Raw genomic sequence first — 14,122 nt, 5'->3', positions numbered from 1 at the left:
TCCATGCCAGAAACTTTTCCATACAGGAGCAGCCTCCCCAGCAGGACAGAGTTGAGCTGTGCAGAAACAGCCAAGGAAGGGATTGAAAGCACACGACAAAGAGTCCAAAGTGTTTAACTAGCCTACAAAGTCCCATGATACCAAGGCAATGGTATCTGATGGGATCTATGGGAAAAAGCCCACTGCACAAATTACTTCCCCCCCCCCCCTGCCTCAAATGAGCAAAGCTCACAAAGAAAAATGTATTTTGTCCACATTCTGATTAGGCTGAGACCTTTAGGCAGCAACAAGACAACTTTATAGTTACAGGCAGTCATAATGTAATGGCTGATATATATATATATATATATATATATATATACAGGACCGTGGAAACATTTTGATCCACTCCTCATTTCTTTATGTATTACCTGGGAAAAGAGTAATTGCAGAGATTCATTGACACTTAACATGACACCGATTCATCCCTTGAGTTAGGTACTTTTGTTATGTATGATTCCTACATCAGTGGTAAATAGCTTAAAATAACAAAAATGAAAAATAGAAAGGACTGAAAATCAATAAAAAAGAGTCCAGTTTTTTGAAAGCTTTGTGAACTGTTGATCAAGACCAATTTAAAAGATTACAAGAAAGTATGGCTGCTTGGAAGCATAACATAAAGAAATGCAGAGTTGCTCAAGACTTTTGCACACAACTGTGTTTAATATAATATATTTTCAATGTCCGTTTCAGTGTCCTTTCAGTGGAGCTAGCACACTGACCAGAGGGCTTTAATTATACTTAATGGGCTCTCAACTACTCATGCCAATATCCCATAAATATCCAAAATGAGCTAATGACAAACATGAGGCCAAATGTGATGAAAAACAGAAAAGGAAAATCAGACAACTTCAGTTTAACAAATGGCTGAACAAGAGCTTCATCACTGCAACTATCTGATGATAAAAGTCAGATGTCCAAAGAGACAAAACACAAAATTAGATTCTAATCATAATGTGTTACTTCAATGGCCAAGAATAATACTGGGTGAAAGGTAAGATGAAAGGAAAGAAGGCATTATTTATGTATTATCTCTGCATTTTGTCATAATGTTTTTTTTTATTTTGCCTCTCCTCTCTGTGTCTCTCTGAGCAGCTCATTTCCTCTAAGCTAATTCATGTGAGTTATGACCTACCACCACAGTTTCATATATTTGTACATACAATATTTACATAGATTATTCAAAATAAATGGACAAGTCATGACATTTTAATTCACTTACTTGGTGTTATGGACGGATTTATGTTCACTATAAAACAGTGTCAGTTCAAGAGCTGCTTTAAATCAGATTATCTTCTTATCAGTTTAGTCAGGATACAAAATGTGCTGAGTATTGATATGTGTTAGATGCGGTATTATATTGAATTTGAAATAATAACACTGAGATTGTTTGAAACTATCATCTGTTGAATGAAAAAATGATGAAAGCTCTCTTGCCATCATCACTTATGTAAATGAATCCACATTTTCCCTGTTATGCTTTATGTGATCATATGTGGATGAAATGTGTGTTTTATTAACAAATGTCAGAATTCAACTACATACCCCGACAAACGTCATGCATGATAGTGTACAAAAAAAAAAATTATCTTTAGTTCTGAGCCAGCAGTACTTTCATCCCAGTACTGTAAATACACTATATTGCCAAAAATATTCACTCACACAAATAATTTAATTCAGGTTCCAATCACTTTCATGGCCACAGATGTATAAATTCAAGCACCAAGGCATGCAGACTGCTTCTACAAACATTTGTGAAAGAATGGGTTGCTCTCAGGAGCTCAGAGAATTCCAGCGTGGTTCCGTGATAGGATGCCAGCTGTGCAACAAGTCCAGTCGTAAAATTTCCTCCCTACTAAATATTCCACAGTCAACTGTCAGTGGTTTTATAACAAAGTGGAAGCGATTGGGAAAGACAGCAACTCAACCACAAAGTAGCACAACGTGTAAAATTACCTCCAAACTTCATGTGGCATTCAGATTAGCTCAGGAACAGTGCGTGGAGAGCTTCATGGAATGGGTTTCTATGGCTGAGCAGCTGCAACCAAGCCATTCATCACCAAGTGCAATGCAAAGCATGTGATGCAGTGGTGTAAAGCATCCTGCCACTGGACTCTAGAGCAGTGGAGATGTGTTCTCTGGAGTGACGAATCACGCTTCTCCATCTGGCAATCTGATGGACGAGTCTGGGTTTGGAGGTTGCCAGGACAACAGTACTTGTCTGATCGCATTGTGCTGAGTGTAAAGTTTGGTGGAGGGGGGATTATGGTGTGGGGTTGTTGTTCAGGAACTGGGCTTGGCCCCTTAGTTCCAGTGAAAAGAACTCTGAATGCTTCAGCATACCAAGATATTTTGGACAATTTCATGCACCCAACTATGTGGAAACAGTTTGGGGATGGCTCCTTCCTGTTCCAACATGACTGCGCACAAAGCAAGGTCCATAAAGACATGGATGAGCGAGTTTTGTGTGGAAGAACTTGACTGGCCTGCACAGAGTCCTGACCTCAACCCGATAGAACACCTTTGGGATGAATTAGAGTGAAGACTGTGAGCCAGGCCTTCTCATCCATCAGTGTCTGAGCTCACAAATGCGCTTCTGGAAGAATGGTCAAAAAATCCCATAAACACACCGAAACCTTGTGGAAAATTTGCCCAGAAGAGTTGAAGCTGTTGTTGCTGCAAAGGGTGGGCCGACGTGATATTAAACCCTATGGATTAAGAATGGGGGGGTCACCTAAGTTCATATGAGTTTAAAGGCAGATAAGCGAATACTTTTGACAATATAGTGTACTATATGTATATATATGATGTATCTATATGAGTATATATATGTGTGCGTGTATCTTTAATTTGTTGTGCCAAAAAGTCTGACTACATCAGTTATATTAAATAGCTATTACAAAGAGTGAAGTACAAAGGTCAGAAAAGGAGGTTTCTTGCATGTGTATTATTTTTGAACAACTTGTCCTGTTACTGTATCTAATGTAGTGAGCTGGTTACATTGTTTAAAATCTACTTAAATTGTGACAATGCGGCCTAAAATCCTAAATTAGCCCTGTTCATAACACCCTGCTGGGTAAAAGATTGTCAGATGTGTGGCTCCTCCCAGGAGGTCTGACTGTTCTTAAAGCTTTTAAAGGAGACATTCTTATTTCCAGCTGGTTGTGTGTCCTCCAGCTGGAGAATATGTCAGCTTTTTTAGTTGTTTCGGTAGTGCCAGCTTTCTGATTTCCTGCTTATGTTGCCCCAAATAGACAAAGAAAAGATTGAAGCCATTTTTCTGTTTAGTGCAAACACATTTTTCTGAAAGTGGGGTTACTGCTAAATGAAAGGTTCAGAGTAAAGGGAAGATAAAGTTAATCCTGAAATCTGACGAATTCCTTATCAAAATACTTGAATAGCATAAAGTGAATGATAAACATGAAGCACATGAGAAAAGGTTAGAAAAATATAAAAGTGGGAAAGAACTTGACTTTGCTGATCCACTTTCTCTTTTTTGACCTAACAATAAAGGTCAAAGGCAGACAACCTGTGACATCAAGGGGAAAAGGGAATTGAATATCTCAGGTGTAGGGAGCCATAAAACAGTTATAGACAGGAAAGGGTGCAGTGGTTATGAGCTAATTGTTTGCTATGTTGTTTTGCCTTTCTGCCTTTGCAATTTGAATTACTTAGCAAATAACTGAATGAATGGTATGGTTGAGAAGCAGAAAATTAAAGAAATACAGATGAAAATAGAAGGCGCTATGGAAAACAAAATACCTTCTGTCAAGACAGGAACAAACTTTCTAAAGGATTTTGGAGATGGAGGAGTGAAAACGGAGGCTGGTAATTGCATGGTTTCTGGCCTCATGATCGTATCTCTTCCTGACATGTGCGCATTTCCTGTTAAAACACGCAGGAAACATGAGCTAGAATCTGCTTCAGTGCCTTTATGTCTTTGCCCCTGCATAGATTTAACTTTTCTCTGTGTCTTACTGATGAAAGATGCCAGATGACAAGGATGAATGGGGAAAGGAAGGAGAGAAGGCGTTTCTCCTGAAAAAACCTACAGTATACATCTCCCTAACTTGAGTCACATTGTAACACCTTCAGAAGGTTCATGAATTAATTTACACTATAAACCTCAGGAGTCTCAACAGGATAAGTGTTACATTAAATGCACTAATTCACTCGTCTTTATGTGTCTCCTTGTCTCTCCTCAGGATCAGTGTCTCTCAGTGTATTCCTGCTGTCTGTTGCATTCGTAGTATGTGCTGTTTGGCTGGTAGCTCTTTGTGGCGTCTGCACCTGGTGTCAGCGTAAACTGGTAAGTTACAGTATCTCACATTTCAACATTCATATTTCAGTACTGACATATAATTTAACGAACGAGTGTGTTTGGATGATTATTACCCCTCCTTTTCCAACAGGCTGTAGCTACATGTAAGTGGGAAATTGAAGTTTGCATCTCACAGACAGGAGACATTATGCTTCACTTTTAACACTTTTAGAATGAAAAATATTTGCATAATGATAGATTTTTTTATGATAATGCGTGTAATTTGACCTAGCGTCTATTTCACATACATATGTCATGCCTATTTAATCAACAGAATTAGGTAATGTGACTTTAATGTTACAGTTCTAGATTACTGTAATTATGAAAACCAATTAGAAACAGTAAGTTACAGCTTTACCTGATTAATCCTTTAGAGTGCTATGCAATTTCTTGGACTTTAGTTGTCCAACTGTAACTAGAGTTGCCTCCAAAAATTACTCCTTCTCCACCAGGTAATCCAAGTAATCAGCAGGAATCTCATTTATTTTCACCAGAGTGACGGTTTTGGAGGAATTGAAAGCTTGCTGATGCTGTTTCAGATCTGCTGCACCAGTGTCACTGAGCTGAGATTGGGTTGCAGGAGTTTTTTTCACACCGGTGCTCTTCACATCCAAATAAACATATTGTTATATGAGACACAACTGAAACTTTTATCATGAAGTCATCCACCCACAAATATAAAACAATGTGAACACAGTCAAGAGTTTTGTATTTAAAGGAACATGTGTTACGTTAGGGTTGCGGTGGCAATATGGAGAGTAAAGAGGCCCAGACATGCCTGTCCCCCGCTACTTCCTCCAGCTCATCCTGGGTGACCCCAAGCCGTTCCCAGACCAATTGTGAGACATAATCTCTCCAATAATAATCTGTCCCAGTTGGTACACCTCCAAAGGAAGGCGACCAGGAGGCATCCTGATCAGGTGCCCGAACCACCTCAACTGGCTCCTCTAAATGCGGAGGAGTAGCGGCTCTACTTTGAGTCTCTCCCGGATGGCTGAGCTCCTCACCCTATCATGATCGGTGAAACCTGTCACCCTGCAAAGAAAACTAATTTCAGCCGCTTGTACTTGTGACCGTAGGTTCATGACCATAGATGAGGGTAGGTAAGCAAAGCATTGATACAAACAGCTGAGGTTTTACAGACAGTTCTCTTATGGAAACTCATCTTTCCCGCACAACTCTACATTTTACCACCCACCATCTTATTTTTGTAAGTGTTTCTGAACAAATGTCCATGAATTACAGTTGTCTGGGAGGTCAGGTTGTTTGCTCTGTTGATAACACTGTACCCTTGAGTTGAATGTGAACTCTGTGTTGTTGCTGACTTGAGTTTTGTTTTCCAGAGCAAGAGAAAGGCTGTATGTTTGGCCATGACAGAAAATAATACTGCTCTTCCTTACATATGACTTTGTGCGCTTAGAGCTTTGTGCATCATAGCTTTTCGCCTCCAGCCTCCAGCACCATGCTAATGATTCATATGGAAATGAGAATCACTCTGAGCTTCTGGCTGCTGAAGCAACTGTAATTCCTTCTATATATTGTGATCTGCTGGCATTCCCAACACGCTGTCCTGCTTTCCTCCTTTATATTCAGCTCTCTTGTCTCTATTTGTCTCTTTTTGAGTGGTGAGTGCCACACAGCTGTTCATAAAACATACACAAGCTGAGAGTTAACTGGGCTATTCAGATGGAAAACATCTATGCTAAATGATAGAGAAGTTACTATTGCGTCAACCTGACAAACCATTTCCCATCTTTGTTTACTTTCGTTATCAGTGTCTGTGTCTTTGTTTTTTATGTATCATCCCTTCTCCTCCGAACAGTCTGGTTTGTATTTATCTGTCTGTCACTTCATTTCCATGTTCATGAATGATTTCTTTTCAAGGATCATTTCTCTTTTCTCTTGACTCCACTCTCACTGGAGTTTCTATTCCATAGTCCTTGTCATTTCTCAAAAAGATCTTCTATTTGACTCATCTTTTTTGCATTCTGTCTTCTACTCCTTAATGCCAAATAAATGTAAATCTATAGGGCTGCAGCTAAAACTGATTTTGAGCAATTCCTGTATCAATCTGCTGATTATTCTTTATGGTTACATCCACTCTGAATGTAAGATGTATCATATAAAGATATACTGTTTTATTATCATGTGAAACAAGGAAAGGCAGCAAATTCTCACATTGGAATTACATGAAAATACGTTGCTAATCTATCAAAATGTCATGGTAGGGTATGACAAACAAATCATATCATGAGTCCACATGATAATAATGTGTTTTCCTCCAGAACAATGTTTGGATTTATTTGAACTGAAGGAGGTTCAAACATATTTATAGTTATGTTTAGGCACACAGAGCACATGGTTAAATTTGGATGATACTGTCTGTTTTCATTAAATATACAAGCTTTAGAAAAAGATGATTTAAACTGAAGCAGGCTCGATGAGTCTATCGTCCAGTACAGTGAAAAGGATATGTTGGGGTTTCTAGTGATGTCCCTGTTGTGGCTGTAGGGCACAGGTCCAGAAATTGGACATGAATTACATTTTTCAGATTTTACAGCCATTTTTTAAAACAGATATTTTGCTTCTCTTGATGAAAAGAAAGTATATTCTTCAAAAAGATTTTTGACATAAAGAGGTTTTAGCTAAATAGCAGCACGACTTTCCACTGTTTTTAACCAGTGTTCATTCTTCGGGCAGCAGAGTCTCCAATAAGCATAAATGGACGTCACTCAATAGAATGGGGTGAAGTGGAGAAGGGCCAGATGGTACAACTGGAAGGTGAAAATTCAGAGCAAGATATATCATTTTCTTGAGGAACCTGAGCAGGAACATAGTGACCACTTCCAGGACGTATATAGTTTTGTCTGTTTCCCCTGTGGGTTCATGTTATTGATTATACATTTGCTAAAAGTTAACTCAACTATACCTTTCCTTTCTCCATCACTTCAGCGTCAATCCAGACTGTAGCCAAAGCAAGACTGGAGGCCATTAAATTACTTTAATGAATGTAGACATTAACAGGTTTAGAAAAAGGAAATTTAAGTATACAAAGATGTTACTCATCTTTGGAGATGACCTTAAAACCACTAAAGTTTTAACAGACATTGAAATGAAAATGAATATGACATTGCCATATCACACCATTGCATTTTGCGATTAAAGCAACACCTGATGTTTACTACAAGAGATATGAATTGTCATGAATTGTAACAGAGTTTTCAGTTATTTAACAGTGAATTGCAAATATATGCACGTTTTGGTGTACCAGTTAACAGATGGTATCGGGTTACTTCACTGAGATTAGTGATGTGTGGTGCTATTTCTGTAGCCAGAACTACAGAAGAAGAGGCACACCAAGGTGACATTATCAAAAGAGCACCAGTCAAATCTCAAACGAAGAAAAACACACTGAATAAATCAACATGATGGAAAGCTTGGTGACAGACACCACAGTGGGCAATGGAAATTGAGATTTTTCTAATAACTAATGCACATCTGTGTGTTCTTGGAGGAGTCCTGGTTACAGCCTTGTGTGCATTTGTCAGTCATGTGATGTCTGTCTTTCATCATTTATTCACTGAACTTCAGCTGAACCTGTTTCCATTGAGTAACATTTACCGTCTTTCCAAATACCAAGTTTTCCACCCCTTCAAAACCTGAGGACTGCTTTTGAATAACTCACGTAATCACAGCTGGATGGAAACACTGTACACTATAGATGTAACAATCCCTCTGACAGCAGCAGGTCTGTTTTTCATCAGCACAGGACCTTATGAGCTCATGTACCCACTGAATCCTTTGTGGCAAACGTAATTATCCCAGCAAAACACACACACACACACACACCCACAGTGTTGTGATCAGTTGGAAGCAACACAGCGTCTCCCCACCTCTGGCACTGTGCGCACACAGGCAGGTTGATTATTATAAACCCTTCAGCTGATCCACTCTAGCATGGGCTGAGCCGGAAAGAAAAATGAGGAAAAGGTCTGATAATAGGACTTTTATTCTCAAAAATTTGAAAATATAAGCCACGACAGAGGCTGATGATATTTAATTGTTCGATTGTTTTAGGAATTTAGGTTATTGCCAAAATGTGTTAATGTTTTGGGGTCAGTTTCAGTAACAAAGAAAGACATTAATTTGTTTTGAATCTGCAGAACATGGACAGAAATTATTCTGCAAGACACTTGGGTTGATTTACAGGTGAACGCATATTTCAAAGCAATACAGAGAGCCTGACAAGCTGACTGCATTGTATTCCGTTATATTTTGAGCTGTTGTCACCTGTCAGAATTTGTTGTATTACTTTACAAAAGACCTGAAAAACTCACCAGAAAATGAAGTCTGCTACACTCAAATGTATCTTGCGCCAATGTTCTTACAAAACCTTGTGTGAACTGTCAGCCCATTCTCACAAGAAAATGTATAATAGGTACATTTATCCACTTGTCCAAAACATAATAGTGTCACAATATATAAGCACAGAAATTGTGAGATGGTAATTTTGACATGTTTATTCAACTAACCGGTAACCATGTGTTTGTCACTATTTAGAACAAACAATGTTTTTAATGCCTAATGTTTTATTTGTATATAACCTGAATCATGTATTTTTTATGCCTAACCACAACTTAGAGCAAAGTAGAAAAGTTAAGTCTTCTGTGAAATGGGATGAAAGTCACTGTTGTAACACCACACCAACACAGTGATAGTTTCACACTTTGCAAAATGTAATGTAAGCGTGTTAGAATTTGCAAAGAAAAACACAGGCATATTAACAACACTGAACATATAATGATTTTGCCATATTTGAGAGTGCGAGACATTTTATCGTAATTCAAAATGCAGGCACGCTACGATTTTACAATTTTGTAGCCTTCATTATGAAAATGCAATACTTTGCGCCGTGAACAAACCTAGTCATTAAACACTTTCCATTATCAGACTGTGTTGCAAATGGTGTATAAAAAATACATTCATATTGAAGCATACACCCCAGGGCAGGTAAAACAGTCTGGCCCCTTGCCATAGGTTGTTTTATGGGAAAGGAAATAGGAGGAGTGTGGGAAGAGAGGGGAAGTGAACGACCACGGAGGCACTCACGCAGGCTGGAAAAGAAGGTGCTGTTGGTCGGTGTTGAACATCCTGGTGTGTGACAAACATGTTGGCTGCATGACTTAGAAGTACCTGACTGCTCTAATTGAGGAATCACTGTCTCTACAATTCATCTCATGTGATATCTTTATTATCCTCTGTAGAGCTTCATTATTATATTCTCTTTCAAGCCTCTGCCGTGCCTCATTCCTTTTCTCACTTGCCCCTTCACTCTGTCAGCGCACTCAGCTGCTCCTGTTTTTCCACGTTTGTTTCTCACATTCTCCCACAATCTCAACATTGTACCTTCTCCACCCTCTCTTCTGCAGCCTCCTGAAGATTTTATGATTATCTTTAATGATAGATGAGCTTGATAGCACATTCTTGACTGTTAGAAAATGTATCTGTCTCTTAGTCCGTGGATCTGATATTATTCTGCATGTGTTTGCAGTGTAGAGGCTGGATGTACTAGACACAGATTAGGTCAGGCCCCAAGCTTCACTCTCTATTGAAAATGTTTGTGCTGCTGAACTGGGCATATGAGATGTGGCATGATAAATTATATAGTTTACTGTGGCTGCATTAGAGATAGATACAGTAGAATATATAAGGTAGCCACCTGTCTGTAGGACTCTGGAAGCTGGATTAAGATAAACATTTTATACTGTGTTTCAAAGCCTAAAGGCTTCTTTGGCTGCTTTGAATCACTCTTTGAGTACAAGGATTGCATTTATCATTGAGATTATAGAAATAAATAGAGAATGAATCCTCAGAAAAAGTCTGATCAGATATCAGTATTAAAAACAAACATTTGTTTTTCTTCTACAAGACAAGAAAAAGAGTCCTCACCAGAACAATAAGAGCACTATCAGTTTGCTTAGACGACTCAAACAGCCTTATGTGTTTTCATGCTTTCACTGTCTGTTCCAGTTTTACCTTAAGGGCAAAACTGCAAAAGATGCTTTTTGGGACAGTAATATGAACAACTGACCTTTTTCAAATGTGAGGAAACAAGAGTATGTCGTGCTCTCTGACCGGTTCTGGAAGAATTTGTATCTAGGTTTCCCAGACAGACTTTAAACATGTATAATGTCGCAATAGTAACTCCAGGTGGTCTTTAAACTTTGTGATTCTACTCAGAACAAGAGTTAAAACAAGAGTTTGTAAGCTGTTTTATGGAATAATTTATCATATCATTTCATTTTGGCATTTTTATTCATACAGTGCAGTTCAATTATTGATGTGTACAACTTTTTTGTCAGTCGTTCTGTGGAATCTTTAATATGGTTTTAAAACAGTCTCATAATCTACTGATTGGGTTTCTCCGGGTGTTTTTGTTTGTAAAAATGCAATATAGTCATCATTTTAACAGAAAACCTGTGACAGCTGCTCCTCGGAGAGTCCATTCACTTTCATCAATAATTGAATGAACACAACTTAATTCAGCTCAGAAAATCCTGATGTCAGGCTGACCTCCTTTTGAGACTTTACAGCAGCATGGGGTCTTGATGGTTAGCACTGTCACTTTCAACATGAGGGTCCTGGGTGTGATGCTGCTGCTCAGCTGGGACTTTTAAAATGGTAAATTCTGTTTATATGCTTGTGATTCTCTCCAGGGTCTCCTAACAGTCCAGACACATCCAGTTAAGGTCAGCTGGAAAGTGAAATGCACGCAAGTGTGAATATGAAAAGGTTGCATCCTGTGACATGAACCAGTCACATACCCAAGGCAGAAGCTGCCAAGGCTGCGAGAAAAGCATGAGTAGTGATAGGATGTGCACATGCCATGCAATATATCTTAAAAATGAAAACATCTACTCCTCTGTTTTCTAAAGGTGTGCGTAATAATGCTGAATGTGCTGCACAAAAGTACAATTTTTCTTAAAGAGCACCCACTTTGAATAATATCAGCTCATTAAATGGCTTCTATTATCACTCTCCATAATCGTCTTCAATTGCCATAATTATGGTCAGATTAGTCAAAATGTACCTACTTTTCCAGATATGCAATAGCTGGATGTTGGGCGACCTTGGTTAATGTAGGAGAGTGGTCATCTCCCACTCAGAAGATTTCCAGCCTCTCGACGTCTCAAAGTGTGCTTGGGAGAGGCAATGGACCCCCACATTGACCCAATATGCTCATAAGTGTGTGACTGTTGAGAAAAAGCACTGCATATTTAGAGTGCATATTTATGATAATATGCAAAGTATGTGTGAATGGGTGAATGAGAAACCCATTATAAAGGATTAAAAGGCACCATAAAAGTGTGGACCTTTAATTTATGTACTGATAACTAGAAAGTAACAGTAGCACAAATTTTTATTAAAACAAGTCAAATTGAATTGAATTAAATTAATACATACTTCTTATACCGAAGGAAAATTATAATAAAGTTGCCCTTGAAGACACAAATATACTGCTTTTCCTTTAATTAAAGAGAAATGTGAAAGTTCATTACAATTTGACCATCAACAGTGAGTTTCAGCTGTGTGATATAACAGAGTGTTGTGATTGTGCCTTATTGCTGTTCTGCTCGGACCCCTTGGTGAAACAAATCCAGTCAGAAACTAAGAACATGACTATTTCAAGGGGACCTCATGTTTTTAAAGCTGTGTGATTCACCCTCAAAATGGTCTTGAGAGGACATTGTTGCATATTCACAGTCAAATTGACATTTGCTAGGTTTGCTGTCGGCGTCTTATATCACCAAAGGGCAGCACAGGTCTGCGTCTCAGAGAAGCCATAGGCTCTGACACACAGGGAATGAGAATATGTTAGGCACAACGACTTTTCCAATAAAACCAACCAAATAGATCTTTTTCTTCATAGCCTTAAATACTAATAGACTACTGCCCCTGTATCTGAGAAGAGGAAAATACAACTCGGTACATGTTGTGCTGTTGAAACGCAATTTATTTTGTTAAGCTTTTAAACTTAAAAATGATCAACTGCTATTAACATGATTCTTGCATTGGAAAAGCTGTTTTCAGCTTATTATCTATGTAGCTTTGTATCAAACTCATTTGAAATAAAAGAATAATTAGTAGCAGTTTCACATCAGACCAAACACCAGTTTCCTTTAATCAAACACTAAGTCCTCTAAAGAAGGATTAGAAATTAGAGGGATCTATCATGTTTACGACTAGAATACTTTTTTTAAACAATGCCACCATCACTAATCACCTCTGGATGTTGAGAGACATTTGGTCTTTAATTGATATGTAATTGTACAAGAGTACTAGTTTAGACTTTCAACAACGACAACATGTACTAATGCAGCTGAATTTCTGAATGAGACTGAAGTCCAACAGGTTAATGCACATTTTTGTGCAGTTTGCTTTAGAAAAATTTCCATTGAAGATATTATATGTCTACTTTGTCAAACATGAGTTTAAGAGCTTGTTTTTTGATGGATATTTCATGGAATGCATGCTATTTGTGTCCTTAGTGCGAGGTTGCAATAGGAAAGTGTTATAATAAAGCAGATGGTCAGAGTGACTCAGCAGGACAGTGCTCAGTGATATAACCCTCAAGAGTTCAATGATCATAGAGTTCAATCAAAAAGGGAGGTCTATAACTGTAAGTATTGTATGTTGCTCGGTTGAAAGCACAGTTCATTAAGTGAGAAAATTCTGCACAGAAAAAGACAAGTTCTGTAATCGCAACTGAAATGATGCGTTTAACCCTCAAAATGATCCTGTTTACATCTAAAAGGAGCTTTCTCATAAATATCTATTTATAAGAATGAATATTGGCTTCCAGAAATTATTTCTGTGAGTTTTTACAATATCTCAGGTATTATTATTTAAGTTCTCTAATATCACATCTCTAAATGCAATAAAGTGTGATTGCAGATATACTTTTTAGTGTCTGATTTGACCAACTGAAAACACTGCGGCACAAAAGAATGTGTCGTACATGATTGGGCATTGTCCAAAGGAAATTGCATTTTTACTTACATTCATTAATATTTATAAAGAGGAAATGATTTGTAGTGGGGGTTGCTCGACAAGCATGCTGCTGTAAAGAAGAAAGCTATTGAATTATTTCCTATTAAACAATAGCTTTACTCTCAACAATCTCCTCCAGCTCTAGAGACTTGTGTGAGTGAGTAAAAACAGCCCAAATGCTTGGGTATGAAAACAGCTTTTAGCTGTATTAAACCATTTTATGGAAGTTTTTACATAGATATTTTGAATTTTGAAATGATAAGCGTGAACATCTTGTGCCTCGTGCAGATGTAAGACTGGTGCACAGCTGCATCTTTTAAGTGTTTGCTTTCCTTTTCTTTGTGAGTTCAGATATGTTTGTGCTTGTGTCATGCATGTAAGAGTGTGTTTTAGCATCTCATTGAAGTGAAGTGGACTCTCATCATGTCTGATCCTCAGAGCCAGCTGTAGTCCTGGCATCAAACCAATAATGTTGCTCTTCCTTCATTCATGATATTTTACAACCCATGATGGAACCTGATGCTGCTCTAAAGCCTGCATGATGAATGGTTCAATTGATTAAATGCTTTTGTAAACAACATCAAGACAATGTCCCTTGTTTCTTTGTGTCTGTGTCCTGTATATCTGCAGGGAAAGAGGAATAAGCCAGGGGTGGAGGCTGCCAGCTCTCCAGATTCTGTGAGAGGTCGAGGGGAAAATAAAGCCATCAAG

General features: G+C 38.2%; 1 protein-coding gene across 3 annotated transcripts in view; it reads left to right on the top strand.

The window, feature by feature from the left end:
* syt7b (synaptotagmin VIIb) overlaps positions 1-14,122 on the top strand; it is a 112,853-nt gene that overhangs the window by 52,527 nt on the left and 46,204 nt on the right. For all 3 annotated transcript variants that reach the window (XM_072380672.1, XM_072380671.1, XM_072380670.1), the window contains exons 2-3: positions 4,245-4,348; positions 14,042-14,121. In XM_072380672.1, coding sequence (XP_072236773.1) covers positions 4,245-4,348; positions 14,042-14,121 — 184 coding nt within the window. The remainder of the gene's footprint in view (positions 1-4,244; positions 4,349-14,041; position 14,122) is intronic.

This window comes from Leuresthes tenuis, unplaced genomic scaffold (assembly GCF_036924035.1).
Source record: "Leuresthes tenuis unplaced genomic scaffold, fLeuTen1.0.hap1 SCAF_2, whole genome shotgun sequence".
Lineage (NCBI taxonomy): Eukaryota > Metazoa > Chordata > Actinopteri > Atheriniformes > Atherinopsidae > Leuresthes > Leuresthes tenuis.
The sequence above is the reverse complement of the archived record's forward strand: the minus strand, read 5'-3'. Positions and strand labels throughout refer to the sequence as shown.